Source organism: Chiloscyllium punctatum, chromosome 8 (genome assembly GCF_047496795.1).
Source record: "Chiloscyllium punctatum isolate Juve2018m chromosome 8, sChiPun1.3, whole genome shotgun sequence".
NCBI classification, from domain to species: Eukaryota; Metazoa; Chordata; class Chondrichthyes; order Orectolobiformes; family Hemiscylliidae; genus Chiloscyllium; species Chiloscyllium punctatum.
The window spans coordinates 73,828,509-73,843,288 of NC_092746.1; the positions used below are offsets into that span (position 1 = coordinate 73,828,509).

A 14,780-nucleotide genomic window follows, 5' to 3' on the forward strand; every position below is an offset into this window, starting at 1 on the left:
TGGGATAAAAGGTTCTTTTTCAGAATGGCAGCCGGTGACGAGCGGTGTCCCGCAGGGTTCAGTGTTGGGGCCACAGCTGTTCGCATTATATATTAATGATCTGGATGAAGAGACTGGGGGCATTCTAGTGAAGTTTGCAGATGATACGAAGTTAGGTGGACAGGCAGGTAGTACTGAGAGGAAGTGGGGACGCTGCAGAAGAATCTAGACAGTTTGGGAGAGTGGTCCAGGAAATGGCTGATGGAATTCAATGTGAACAAATGCGAGGTCTTGCACTTTGGCAAAAAGAATAAAAGCACAGACTACTTTCTAAACGGTGAGAACATTCGTAAAGCCGAAGTACAAAGGGATCTGGGAGTGCTAGTCGAGGATTCTCTAAAGGTCAACATGCAGGTTGAGTCCGTGATTAAGAAAGCGAATGCAATGTTGTCACTTATCTCAAGAGGGTTGGAATATAAAAGCACCGTTGTGCTACTGAGACTTTATAAAGCTCTGGTTAGGCCCCATTTGGAGTACTGTGTCCAGTTTTGGTCCCCACACCTCAGGAAGGACATACTGGCACTGGAACGTGTCCAGCGGAGAGTCACACGGATGATCCCTGGAATGGTAGGTCTAACATATGAGGAACGGCTGAGGATCCTGGGATTGTATTCATTGGAGTTTAGAAGATTAAGGGGAGACTTAATAGAGACATAAAAGATAACACATGGCTTGGAAAGGGTGGACGCTAGGAAATTGTTTCAGTTAGGTGAGGAGACTAGGACCCGTGGACACAGCCTTAGAATTAGAGGGGGTAAATTCAGAACAGAAATGCGGAGACATTTCTTCAGCCAGAGAGTGGTGGGCCTGTGGAATTCATTGCCGCAGAGTGCAGTGGAGGCCGGGACGCTAAATGTCTTCAAGGCAGAGATTGATAGATTCTTGCTGTCTCGAGGAATTAAGGGCTACGGGGAGAATGCGGGTAAGTGGAGTTGAAATGCCCATCAGCCATGATTGAATGGCGGAGTGGACTCAATGGGCCAAATGGCCTTACTTCCATTCCTATGTCTTATGGTCTTATTCACATTAGTGTTTAATTTGAAGTGATTGTGGGGGAAAGCTGCCAACACTGGGTCAGATGTAAATCTGAAGAGGTGAACTCCCCCGATGTCCAGAATGCAGGAACAGACCTTCATTCTTCCCCATCATTATACTTTCATTCTGACCAGAAACCTTAAGAAGTGGATTCACACTTTGACAGTTTTTTTAAAAAATGGCATTACTGGCAAGGTCAGCATTGATCATCCATGCAGACTTGCCCTCGATACAATCATGATGAGGCATCTTTTCTGAAAAGCTGCCTACATAATGACAGCACTCCCACATAGCTATCAAGTGACAGAACTCCAGGATTTAAGAAAAGCAAGGAAGAAACAATAAAAAGGTGATGTGAATGAGGGTGGGGTGGAACACGAATAGCCAAAATGTCAGGAAGCATTTATATTCCCAGACAGTAACTGATCTTTGAAATAGATGCCTGAACTTACAGTGACAGCAGAGGTCAGTATAATACCCTAGTCCTTGGTAACATACATTTTCACTGAGCACTGCTGAAGCAAAATCAATACAAAGTTGATCTTCCCTTGAAGAGGGGATGAATGACTTTTAAGTACATGGCTATACGTTAACAGTTTTGTTCAAAATATTTTAATATCAATTATGCTCACTCAAGCACATTGAAAATGTTCATAGTTTAAATGTCAACATTAAAAACATTCTGGATTAGTGGTGCTGGAAGAGCATAGCAGTTCAGGCAGCATCCAAGGAGCTTTGAAATCGACGTTTCAGGCAAAAGCCCTTCATCAGGAATAAAGGCAGTGAGCTTGAAGCGTGGAGAGATAAGCTAGAGGAGGGTGGGTGTGGGGAGAAAGTAGCATAAAGTACAATGGGTGAGTGGGGGAGGGGATGAAGGTGATAGGTCAGGGAGGAGAGGATGGGGTGGATAGGTGGAAAAGGAGATAGGCAGGTAGGACAAGTACGGTCAAGTTATGGGGACAGTGCTAAGCTGGAAGTTTAGAACTAGGGTAAGGTGGGGGAAGGAGAAATGAGGAAACTGTTGAAGTCCACATTGATGCCCTGGGGTTGAAGTGTTCCGAGGCGGAAGATGAGGAGTTCTTCCTCCAGGCGTCTGGTGGTGAGGGAGCAGTGGTAAAGGAGGCCCAGGACCTCCATGTCTTCAGCAGAGTGGGAGGGACAGTTGAAATGTTGGGCCACGGGGCGGTGTGGTTGATTGATGTGGGTGTCCCGGAGATGTTCCCTAAAGCGCTCTGCTAGGAGGCGCCCAGTCTCCCCAATGTAGAGGAGACTGCATCGGGAGCAATGGATACAATAAATGATATTAGTGGATGTGCAAGTAAAACTTTGATGGATGTGGAACGCTCCTTTAGGGCCTTGAATAGAGGTGAGGGAGGAGGTGTGGGCACAGGTTTTACAGTTCCTGCGGTGGCAGGGGAAAGTGCCAGGATGGGAGGGTGGGTTGTAGGGAAGCGTGGACCTGACCAGGTAGTCACGGAGGGAAGGGTCTTTGCGGAAGGCGGAAAGGGGTGGGGAGGGAAATGTATTCCTGGTGGTGGGGTCTGTTTGGAGGTGGCGGAAATGTCGGCGGATGATTTGGTTTTTGTGAAGGTTGGTAGGGTGGAACGGGAGCACCAGGGGCATTCTGTCCTTGTTATGGTTGGAGGGGTGGGGTCTGAGGGCAGAGGTGCGGGATGTAGATGAGATGTGTTTGAGGGCATCTTTAACCACGTGGGAAGGGAAATTGCGGTCTCTAAAGAAGGAGGCCATCTGGTGTGTTCTGTGGTGGAACTGGTCCTCCTGGGAGCAGATCCGGAGGAATTGGGAATACGGGATGGCATTTTTGCCAGAGGTAGGGTGGGAAGAGGTGTAATCCAGGTAGCTGTGGGAGTCGGTGGGTTTGTAAAAAATGTCAGTGTCAAGTCGGTCGTCATTAATGGAGATGGAGAGGTCCAGAAAGGGGAGGGAGGCGTCAGAGATGGTCCAGGTAAATTTAAGGTCAGGTTGGAATGTGTTGGTGAAGCTGATGAATTGCTCAACCTCCCCGCGGGAGCACGAGGTGGCGCCAATGCAGTCATCAATGTAGCAGAGGAAGGAGGTGGGGAGTGGTGCCGGTGTAATTACGGAAGATCAACTGCTCTACATAGCCAACAAAGAGACAGGCCCATACGTGTGCCCATGGCTACCCCTTTGGTCTGGAGGAAGTGGGAGGATTCAAAGGAGAAATTGTTAAGTGTGAGGACCAGTTCGGCCAAACGAATGAGGGTCTGTGGGAGGGTACTGTTGGGGACGTCTGGAGAGGAAAAAATGGAGGGCTTGGAGGCCCTGGTCATGGCGGATGGAGGTGTAGAGGGATTGGATATCCATGGTGAAGATGAGGCGCTGAGGACCGGGGAAACGGAAGTCTTGGAGGAGGTGGAGGGCGTGGGTGGTGTCTCGAACGTATGTGGGGAGTTCCTGGACTAGGGGGGATAGGACAGTGTCGAGGTAGGTAGAGATGAGTTCAGTGGGGCAGGAGCATGCTGAGACAATGGGTCGGCCAGGGTGGTCAGGCTTGTGGATCTAAACATGCCAAGCAATCAGTAAAATAGCCACAACAGTTGGCAAATTGTTTTACAATGACAAAGAACACACACTGCTTATATCATGAGCAAACTTTCACAGAAAGTTTGAGAATAACCTCAATACACTGGCCATCCATTATCACATTAGGACACACGACTATATGTTCCAGCTGTTCTTTTCTCTCATGGTCAAGGCCTTCAGGTTATTTACTGTCCCAATTTGGTTTTTTTCTTTACAGGAATTACTTTTCATAAAAAGAACAATTTGTGCATGTACCTGTGGCATTGTAGCATCAGAGTACCCATTCCATTAAGGAATTATGTGTCAAATCTAAATCCGTAGTCACCCAACTTCCTGTAAATCTTCAAATCTCGTTGGCCTATCATTCTGTTTAAGTGGCTGCAGCTGCCATTTATAAGTCTCAAATGGATGAACAGCCTGAAGCTTATGAATGGGCTACAGAACCTTCTAACTTCATTCCCATCACAGAAACCAATAATGTGGAAGTACTTCGAATAAAACTAAAAAGTGCTATTTGGCTTCTGGCAATGACATCATGCAGCCGCCAGCCTGTAACGTCTCAATGAAAACAGAGACTGTTGTAGCTTTTCCGCTGTGTTGGCTTTTCATCCGTTAAAGTGCACAGATCTTTCATGCCCCATCAGTTCCAGTCACTGTTATACTTTTCCTTTCTCCCTTACTAACAGACTGTTCAAAAGAAAAAGTCCACCTCAACAGCTGTGATTGAACATGACTTGTTACTATAAAATGCAACTGTAACAAAAAACGTTTTGGGTTCATTATCGGCTTATAAATGATTGTATCCAAAATCTTTCATATAATTTAAATAGATGCCCACTGGATTGAGAGCTTCAACAAAAGCTTATTAAAATAATAATTAAAGTTCACATTAGCTTCTTTGTACTTTTTCTGTCAGGGTTTCTCCAAAAGAGGACAAATACAGATGCTTGGGTGAAATGTCAAAGGCATTTGCTGCACCATACTCATCCATCACCGAGACCAGACAGTATTCTTCAAATTATGGGACATCTCTTACATGAAATATAGTTATTTTTCACAAAATGTATATAATCTTAAATAATTGCAAGTCAAATAAAAAAAACAGAAGTGACTGAATTTCAAAAGGTGCTTATAACTCAAAACAAATGACCCCACACTTGCAGAATGATAGAAAATGACTCAAAAACTCCTCAAAAACAGACCACACATTTCAAGTTGAGAATGGGTTTTGAAAATGTCCTTCAAAGTTCTACTTTTCTTGCATTCATACATTGTCATGGATAGACAAAACAAAACTGATCTGGCTGAAATTCAGAACACAAAAAAAAACTAGAATGGAAGCATTCAATGGAGCATAAAACTCTGCAGGGCACAATTTGTTTTATGCAGTCTGTCCACATACCACGCACTGACATGGAAAATAGCAGCTAAATCTAGCTCTAATAAAGGACAAGACACAGAGTGGTAGCATATTGTTTCACACCCACGATTTTCCAATGGCAGCTGCAGGAAAAGAAATATGAAGAAAAAAACAAGGGAAGGGAGAAGGAGTTATCATGGCATAGTGTAATGCAATTTTTAGTCATCACTGATATAATAATGCAACTAAGTGCCTATTAATGAGTCTCCTAAAGGCTCTCTTAGCTAAAAATGACCTTGGTTGCAAAGAAACATTTAAGAATAAAACACAACTTAATGCAAAAATATTTTGTGCTGCATTTTTGTTCAGATTTCAACTTCAGTCCTTTGAAATGAATACCCATTTGTACATCACAGTTCCCTACTTGTAGAATGACAGTATTCTACCCGGAGACAAGCATGCAATAATCAACTCTAAAGATCCAAATTATATACAAATAAGAATGCATTCCCAGTAAAATGAAAGCAGCAATATTACTCTGTCAAGGCAAAGGGTGAATTAAACTATTATTCCTACAAATGGAGGCACATTGACATTGTAAGAGGCCCAAGTGAAAACAACTTTGACAGCTGCATTATTCCTGCTTGTGGATGTCAGTCAGCAGATTAAGACTGCTCAGCATTTGGGCTAACTGGGTCTGAATTTGCAATCTCTGCATATATCTCTGCTTTATTTTAATAGAGCAACTTCCACAACACTTACTGCTGAGAGGAATGACAAAGTGAAAGGATTTGTACTCAGAGTTGATGTATTTCTTTATAACCAGAGAGGAAGAAGAACAGCAGGTGTGGAAAAAGGAAGTATTGCAAATGGGTTTTGTCGGGGTGAAGTTAGGGTTGGTAACACATTACGGCAGAATGTTCTGTGTCTGCTCAGTGCCAGATGACCTTCCCACTCATTTACATGGATGTGAATGCCACGTGTGAATGAGGTTCCACGGTTCTGCATTTGTAATGAAGTGGGAGCTGACACTGGAGGACAACAGTAGAAACTAGTTATAGCACAGGCATCTGCACAACAATGTGGAAAATTGCACTGGTATGTCTGAGAGACAAAAAACAAAAATCCAACCTGGCCAATTAATGCCTCCATCTACACTCACCAAACAGTAAAGTGATGGGACATGTTATCAACAGTGCTATTTTGCAGTACCTGCTTAGTAACAGTCTGGTCACTGATAGTCAGTTTGGGTTCTGGCAGGGCCACTTAGCTCTTGACCTTATCCAGTCTTAGTTCAAACATCAGGGAGGTGAGAGTGATAGGTCTCAACATCAAGCAGCCCCATCAAAACTGAAACCAATGGCAATGGGAAAACTGACGGCTGGCTCAAGTCACACCTGGTAAAAAGAAAAATGGCTGTGCTTGTTGGAGGTCAGTCATCTCACCTCCAGGGCACCCTCAGGGTCATGTCCTAGGTGCAACCACCTTCAACTGTTTCATCAACAACCTGCCCTTCATCATAAGGTCAGAAGTGGAGTTATCAACAATGATTGCACAATGTTCAGCACCATTTGCAACTCCTCAGATATTATAATACACATCCAAATGCAGCAAACTCCCGACAATATCCAGGCTTGAGCTGACAAGTGGAAAATGCCAAGTGCGAAGCAATGACCATCTCCAGTAATAGACAATCTAACCATCGCCCCTTGATGTTTACAGGCATAAGAATCTGAATCCTCCACTTTCAACCATCTTGGTAACTACCATTAACCAGAAACACAAACTGGTCTAGCCATATAAATACAGTGGCTACAAAAGCAGGTTAGACAATTAGAATGCAGCAGCAAATAACTCACCACCTGGCCCCTCAGAACCTGTCACCATCCATAAGACACAAGTCAGGAGTGCAAGGAGAATAGTTCCAACAATACCAGCTTGACACCATCCAGGACAAAGCAGCCACTTTATTGGCACCATATCCACAAACACTTTATCCTTCCACCATCAATGTTCAGGAGAAGATGTGTACCATCTAGAAGATGCACCATAGAAATTCATCAAGGGTCCTTAAACATCACCTTCTAAACTCATGAGCATTACCACCTCGAAGGACAGGAACAGCAGATACATGGGGACACAACTGACTGGGAGCAGAATTCATGATCTGCAAAGGGGAAGGGAAAGGGAAGCCACTAAGTAGTGAAAGGCGCCACACAGGGTCAAAATGTGTGACACATTCCTGATGAAGGGGCTACGCCCGAAACATTGACAGTCTTGCTTCTCAGATGCTTCCCGACCTGCTGTGCTTTTTCCAGTGCCACATTTTTCAACTAACTCTCTCCATCTACAGTCCTCACTTCCTTCTGAGCTGCCACACAAGTGTGTGTGTGTGTGGTCTGTGTGTGTGTGTGTGGGGGGGGGGGGTGGAGGAGGAAAGGAAAGAGTTAGACATGGAAGAGTTCATTTTTAAACCTTTCAATAAATGGAATACTAGGCTATCCATCAGGAAATGTTGATATCACTGAGGCAATGAGTACTTGTAAACTGATGTGCCATTGCCAAATTAAGGTTTCTGAAATTTAGAAAAAAAAAGTGCGGTAGAAAATGTTCTAATGAGCACTATCACAATTGGATAATATAATGTTGAACAAGTTTGTTTCATTAAAATTTGTATTTGTGGTTACACATCTCTAAGCATTTCATCTAACAACAATTACTGGAGGTATAGTGACAATGTTAGGCAAATATTTAACAAGCCAGAAACATGTTTTGCTAGCTTAAAACCTGTTGTCTTCTGCTGATTTAGATGTTACATGTATGAAATTAATATTTTCCTTGTGGCTTTCAATGTCACTCCACTGTACTTATTCCTGATGAAGGGCTTTTGCCCGAAACGTTGATTTCGCTGCTCGTTGGATGCTGCCTGAACTGCTGTGCTCTTCCAGCACCACTAATCCAGATTCAGGATATTGTTTAATTCTTTGAATTCTGCTTCTAAATGAGTCCAAGCATCCCATACCTGGGCACAAATATCGAAAATAACATTACCAAATGGCTGCATAACCAAACAAAGCAATTCGTGAAAATGAAAACCAAGCTAAGAACCAAAAGATAGCTCCTGAAAATCAAATAGTAGTTCTTGAGAAGGAAAAGGACTGTTCAAGGATTTTTTGCCCAAAATGTCAATTCTCCTGCTCCTCGGATGCTGCCTGACCTGCTGTGCTTTTCCAGCACCACTCTAATCTAGACTCTGGTTTCGACAGTCCTTGTTTTTACCTGTTCAAAACAAAAGCTCATTTCTACTTGTCTTCATCACTCCAACATTGATAGTCATGCCTTCAGCTGTCTGGACCAAACTAATTGCTTCCCTAGGCACCTCTCTGCCTCGCTATTCACTTTCTCCTTTGAGAAAGTCTTTGCATTTTGTCCCACCCCACCTCCTGTTGGCTCAGTATCAAATTTTAATTGATAAAACTCTCCCTTGTAGAGATTTGGGATGGTTTACCATGTTATAGGCACTAAACTAATGCAAGTTCTTATTTGACAAGAAAACATCGAGATGAACATCTATTGTTAATCAGAAGGTTTTAAAAGAAGCCGTATCAGATATCGCTCTAGGCTCCAAATCAACTGTAACAATAGTGGAACAGCCTTACAGAAAGTGAACAAAAAAGGAATAAGGTAATAAATCATTTTTCATATCATGAAAGCATCAAATGAAACAAGTCAGCCACTTTTTCATGTTAATTACAGATCAGTTGTTATTTGCTATGTTACAGAGTATTGCCTGAAGGAAAAGTCACATTTTATTCGGAAAATAATTACACTGTGGCTACATTCATCCAAAGAGTTGACATGAAACATCAGTAGGAATGCTTTGTTCATCATCTTACTGGATTTTAAAATGTACTGCTAGACAGTGTCATTACCTGAAGCTAAAACAATGACACACAGATGCTAAAATTGTTGATGGAAGTTTAAAAAGCAGAGAATACTTTATGCCATTAATATATTAAGTTGGTAGAACACTACGCTTTGCTTAAATAACGGGAGGGCTCGCCATTCTACTGTAAGCAGGAGCTCCGACCCAAATCCAATTATCGATTGAGGCAAGGTCGTGCAAATTCTAAATCTACATCTCTCCAATGTAGCCAAATTACACCATCTTCAAGACTTGCTGTGCCTCCAAAAAATCAGGACTCTATTTAAGAGGGACTGTTTATGGGGATAGTTGCCTCTTGCTACATCTAATACACAAAGGAAGCATTGTAGCTTTGGGAATTGTTTGCTATTTTCAATCATTTCCTTGTCTGAAAGGTTGTTTCTGTCCTTGTCCATGTAAAGCCTGAAAGGCTTTGCTATGTCGGATACTATTAAATACTCAAGGAAGCATCCCTTTACGGCAGAGAGGACACCAACTACTGCTGTATTTATTTTGGTTAATAGTTGTAAGCTCATGACTAGAAAAGTATATCTTGTGAAAACAGTTATGACTGTCATGTTTTGCATACAGAGCTTTGTCGGCTGGGAATGCATATCAGGAGTTTAGTACAAAAATGATTCAATTTTTATGTTTTTATGCAATAATCATGTGGGTTTTTACTATCTTTTAAGTTATGTAAATCGTATGTTACGGTGCACCTCTGGATTGGAAAATTGCATGCGACTTTTTAAGACTAGCAAAAGAGGAAAAACCAGGGAATTATGGACCAGATAGCCTGATAGCCTAATATCTGTGGTGGGGAAACTGAAGTCTATAATCAAGGATTAGGTAACCGACCACCTGGAAAATGTGCAGCTAATCAGGGAGAGCCAGCATGGATTCATGGCAGGTTGGTCATGCCTGACAAATCTCACTGAAGTTTTTGAAAAGGTGACAATGTAGTGGACAGGGTAGTGTCTATTAATGTTGCTTATCAAATGCATTCTGGAGGTCCATATACAGTACCAATTAAGGAGAAGGCCACAGAATGGAGGGAAAATTACTGAAGTAGGAAATTGGCTGAGTGGCAGGCAACAATAATTAGGGTAATGTTTAGGTACTCAAATAGGCAGAATTTAACTAGTTAGGTCCCACAAGGATCTGTTTTAGGGCCTCAATTATTCATATAATTTATTAGCTTAGACAGTGGCATAGAAAGTCATGTATCCAAATTTGCTGAAGACAAAATCAGGCAGCATTATAGAGTGCAGATGACAGCATAAAATTACAAAGGGATATTGATAGATTGAATGAATAGGCAAAACTGGCAGAGAGTACAATCTAAGCAAGTGTGAGATTATTCATTTTGGACCAAGAAAGGAGAGGTGGCATGAATTAAATTCAGTGGATGTTCAGAGACTTGGGGTTCAGATGCATAGATCTTGAAAACGTAACGAACAGGTGCAGAAAATAAGCAAGAAAGCTAATGGAATGCTGGTCTTTATATCGAGAGAACTGGAAAGGGTTTGGCAGTGCCCACTTTCATACTGTACTGGACACATACAGCTTTCAGACATTCACCTGAATGCAAACTAAGAATGCTTGCTCCGCTTCATCCTTAATACGCTCACTGTCCTCGTTTATATCTGGATAATTAAAAGTGCCTCATTAGGACTACCCTATGATGTAAGAACTTCACAAACTACTTTGTAGATTTGTTCCTCCATATCTTCCCAGTACAGATTATATTCAGCAATACATTTGCACCCTTTTGATCCTTAGCATTAGGGAATTTGTTTCTGTCCTTCAACGTTCCGAAATGCCCACTTTCTTCAGTCTGCAAGATCCTCAACCATTACTCTCAACACTCATCCTTTGTTTTCCCTCTAACAACTTTCCTATCTTTTCTCCCCACCTTGTAACCAGGGGCGTTTAATACCCTGCCCTGCCCTTCCTCAAGCTAAGTCTCAGTTATTGCAAGTACATCATAATTCCACATGGCAATCTGTACCCTATTTTATGAACTATACTCCTGCACTCAAGGTAAATTTAACCTTGAGTTTGACATCATTACTTTCTTCCACCATTTTCTATTCCCATGTTATCTGCCTCTGCCAGCATCTTGCGCAGCCTAGTATTACTAATATTCTCTTTGTTCAATTTGCCTTGCGCAGATGCCAGCCCTCAACCCCTCCAAAGACAGTCCCAAAGTCACAGGAATCTAAAGCCCTTCCCCATGGCATTAGTTTTGGAGCGCTGTATTCTCACTTGTAGAGGGCACTGGGAGTGATCTGGAGAAGACTACGTTTCAGGTCCTATATGCCAAATTTTCTAACTGGCTGCCTAAATTCTGGATTACAGCCTCCTTTCTACCAATGTGGGCCACTACTGTAAATCATAGAATCCCTACAGTGTGGAAACAGGCCATTTAGCCCAACAAGTCCATGCCGACCCTCCGAAGAGTATCCCCTGACTAAATGCGCTTAGCCTACACATCTCTAAACACTATGGGCAATTTAGCATGCCCAATCCACCTAACCTGCACATCTTTGGACTGTGGGAGGAAACCCACAGAGACACAGGGAGAATGTGTAAACTCCACAAAGAGAGTTGCCCAAAGCTGGACTCGAACACAAGTCCCTAGCACGATGAGGCAGCAGTGCTAACCACTGAGCCACTGTGCCGCCTAGAAAATTGTGTGGATATTCCTACCCTCGGAGAACAATATCGTGCTGGCACTTTGTGGCATCCTTGATTCTTGAACCAGGGAGGCATCATACAATCCTGTTTGATGGCTGTGGAAATCCCTGTCTCTTCCCCTAACTAAAAAGTCCCCCATCAGTACTGCCCTTTCACACTACTTCCTTCCCTCTTGTACACTTGTGCCACTGGTGGTACCATGGGCTTGGCTTTTGCTGCAAATATTTTAAGTAATCATCACCTGTCCGGTATTCAAAATGGAAAACCGATAGATAAGTGGGATTGTTGGGAATATTTGCACTGCCTGTTTTTCTTAGATATTCAGTGGTCACCCATTTTCTAATCACGTGCTTGCCCCTATCTGCAGTCTAACAATTTCTGAACGCGCATTGCACTTAGTTCTCTGCCTCACAGATGTACCTCAGTGACTCCAGCCATCACTCAAGCTCCAAAATGTAAGCGTAAGCTTGTGCAGTTGGTAACACCTCCTGCTTACACGACCACTGGGGTCACATGAAGTATTCATAACCCTCCACAGGACAGGTATTCCATTTGCCCAAGTTGCTCTACCATACCTTAAGCTCATTTTAAATTTATTTTATCTGACGTTAACCTTACTCTGCAATGTCCACTATTGACTGGAAATAATACAGAAAAATTCCTTAACCTTGCTTAATTCACACTCTCTCCCCTGTTTAAATTCTTTACTTGCCCTTTGTTATTTTATAAACCGTACTTGAAATTACTCTCTTCCAATGTAACTCTGCTGGTGACTCCATTCAGACAAAGCTGCCAAAACCAAGACCTTTTTGCCATAGTACAGATCTGCCCCAGCCAAGAACATTGAACATTCATGCAATGTCATAGTTCAACTGCTCAGTATGCAGTCCTCTCTCAGCAACAGCTAGCCCCAAACTCCTTCAAACTCCCACACTGGCTTTTGTGGTTCCAAAACCCTTTAATCCCTGTATTCACATAGCACCATTCACATGTCAAAATCTCCCAGATATGAACTTATTCACCTCAGTAACACAGAACTCAAGCAATGAGTTCCAATAGTATACCATAGAGACTTATTGCTTCCTGCTTTTCACATGTATCCTGAGAGTTTTGTTTGTAATTGTTTTAATCGCGGTACCTGTAATTTCTTGCCAATAACTTCACCTCTACCTCTAAAGAACCTTCGGTAATCACTTGTAACAATTGTTTAAACAAAGCTTGATTGTCAGTCTACTTCAACTTGAATCATAAGTAATTAAAAAGGAAAATTACACTAGCTACATACATCTACAGTTCACTGACCATGTGATGGACAAGACTGCTCGACATGACAATACCCACATTTTAAAGCCTAAAAAGGCAGTAGGGATTTTTTTTGGCTTCAAATGATTTAAATGCAAAGCTAAGTGCCAAAAACACTAAACAATTAATTAAGGTTAACTTTATGACCTTGACTGTTTAGAAATGACAAAACCGCGATGGAGATTTGACTGGCAATACATCCATCACATTCTCCAGAGATGGCAGAACTATTGGGGGGGTGAAGGGAGAAGCAACAGCATTATTTTTTTTAAGTTAGCTCTACATCCATTCAGACAAAATTATTGCAAGAAAGGTGGATTGGAGACTGTAAGCATAGTTGAAAGATGCCTGCCCCTTCAGGTATAATTTTCTCAGTTCCCAAATGACCAGCTTTCCAGGGGAAAAAAAACAAGCAAAAGCTACAATGGTACTTTGAAACTCTGTGAACTTGGCAGTTTGCTATCAATCATTCAAAATAACACAATGTCCAAACACGTGAATGATGAGGCACAGCAGAGGCAACGAGGGAGAATCTAGTATTCCAGATCCATTAATTTATGAGACTTGCCTCACGTGCCCAAAGTGCTGCAGGTTGGGAATTGACCTGATCAGTAATATGAAGGTGCAACTGAAGGTGCAGCAGAAGTGTGCAACTGAGTAGATGTCATTCTTGAATAAAGGATGAGTCAATAATGGTCACCAACCTTCACAAGGGCAATTAACAATGATCTGTAAATGATGACCATTCCAGCAGCACTGAATTGAAAAATGATGACTGCCTAGGTTAACCATGGAGCTCAACTTGTCACAAAATCAGATACCATGTGTTTAACTTATGTTATGTGATTTTGCAGATAAATATTTGAATCAACTCTACATGCATTTGCAAGTTAAAATTACAATTACAAAAACTGCAGCTGTAAACTGTTTTTGTTTTAAATGCAGGAGTAACTTCAAATTACACATTTAGCTGAAAAGCAAACTATTTAAAAAGCACTAAATCAGTGAAGAGTGGTTTGCACTGAATGACACATCAGCTTACCAGCAGTTAACAACATTTAAAAGTATTAGAGCTTACAGACCCTATCGAGGACCCTGCCAATCACATGATGCAGTCTACACCTGGGATGGGAGTAGCGTAAGGAAAATACGCAGATCATGACAAAGACTGATTAGCTTGTGGATAAAACAATTACAAATGCAATTATGTTGTAATCTTAATCTGAGTCATTCTACCAGTGACCAGCTGGTCTTAACCAGAGATGAAAAGCACTTACCACATATTCAAATACAAGGGTCAGGGTCTCCTTGGTATGAATGATATCATGGAGCAGAACTATGTTAGTATGTTTCAGCCCTTTCAACAAGGAAGCTATAAAAGAAATGAAAAGGAAACTTTTAAGAAATGATATAGTTAGTCTTGACAGAGACGATTGATCACAGGCCAAAAGCCTCAGGTGCCAATGATTCATTTAAAATTAACATTACCAATACTAAACTGTGCTGGTGCGCAACATCAGAAATATTATGCAGGTATTGTTCTGTGGAACTGATGTGTGCAACTAGCCACACAAGGAAATTTCAAGGGACTGCACACTGGAAAAAATGAGCTATGCGCCACTGAATTTTAAAAGAAAACCTGGAAGAGAGAATTAATTCGCTGACTCAATAAAATATACATTGTAAGATCACTTGTTCAAAATGCTCGGTAACAAATTTTTTTCTAGAATTTGCAATTTTCTGCATTATAGCACAACATTAGAATGCCTAACCACATCAGAAAGAGTTGGGAAAAATATGAATATTGCCCCGAAGCTTAAACAGTGAAAACATTTTAAAACCAGTAATAAAAAT

At 41.9% G+C, this 14,780-nt stretch overlaps 1 protein-coding gene across 5 annotated transcripts in view; it reads right to left on the reverse strand.

The window, feature by feature from the left end:
• Positions 1–14,780, reverse strand: part of cdk14 (cyclin dependent kinase 14) — a 672,936-nt gene that overhangs the window by 405,246 nt on the left and 252,910 nt on the right. For all 5 annotated transcript variants that reach the window (XM_072575800.1, XM_072575798.1, XM_072575802.1 and 2 more), the window contains one exon: positions 14,204–14,298. In XM_072575800.1, the coding sequence (XP_072431901.1) occupies positions 14,204–14,298 (95 nt within the window). The remainder of the gene's footprint in view (positions 1–14,203; positions 14,299–14,780) is intronic.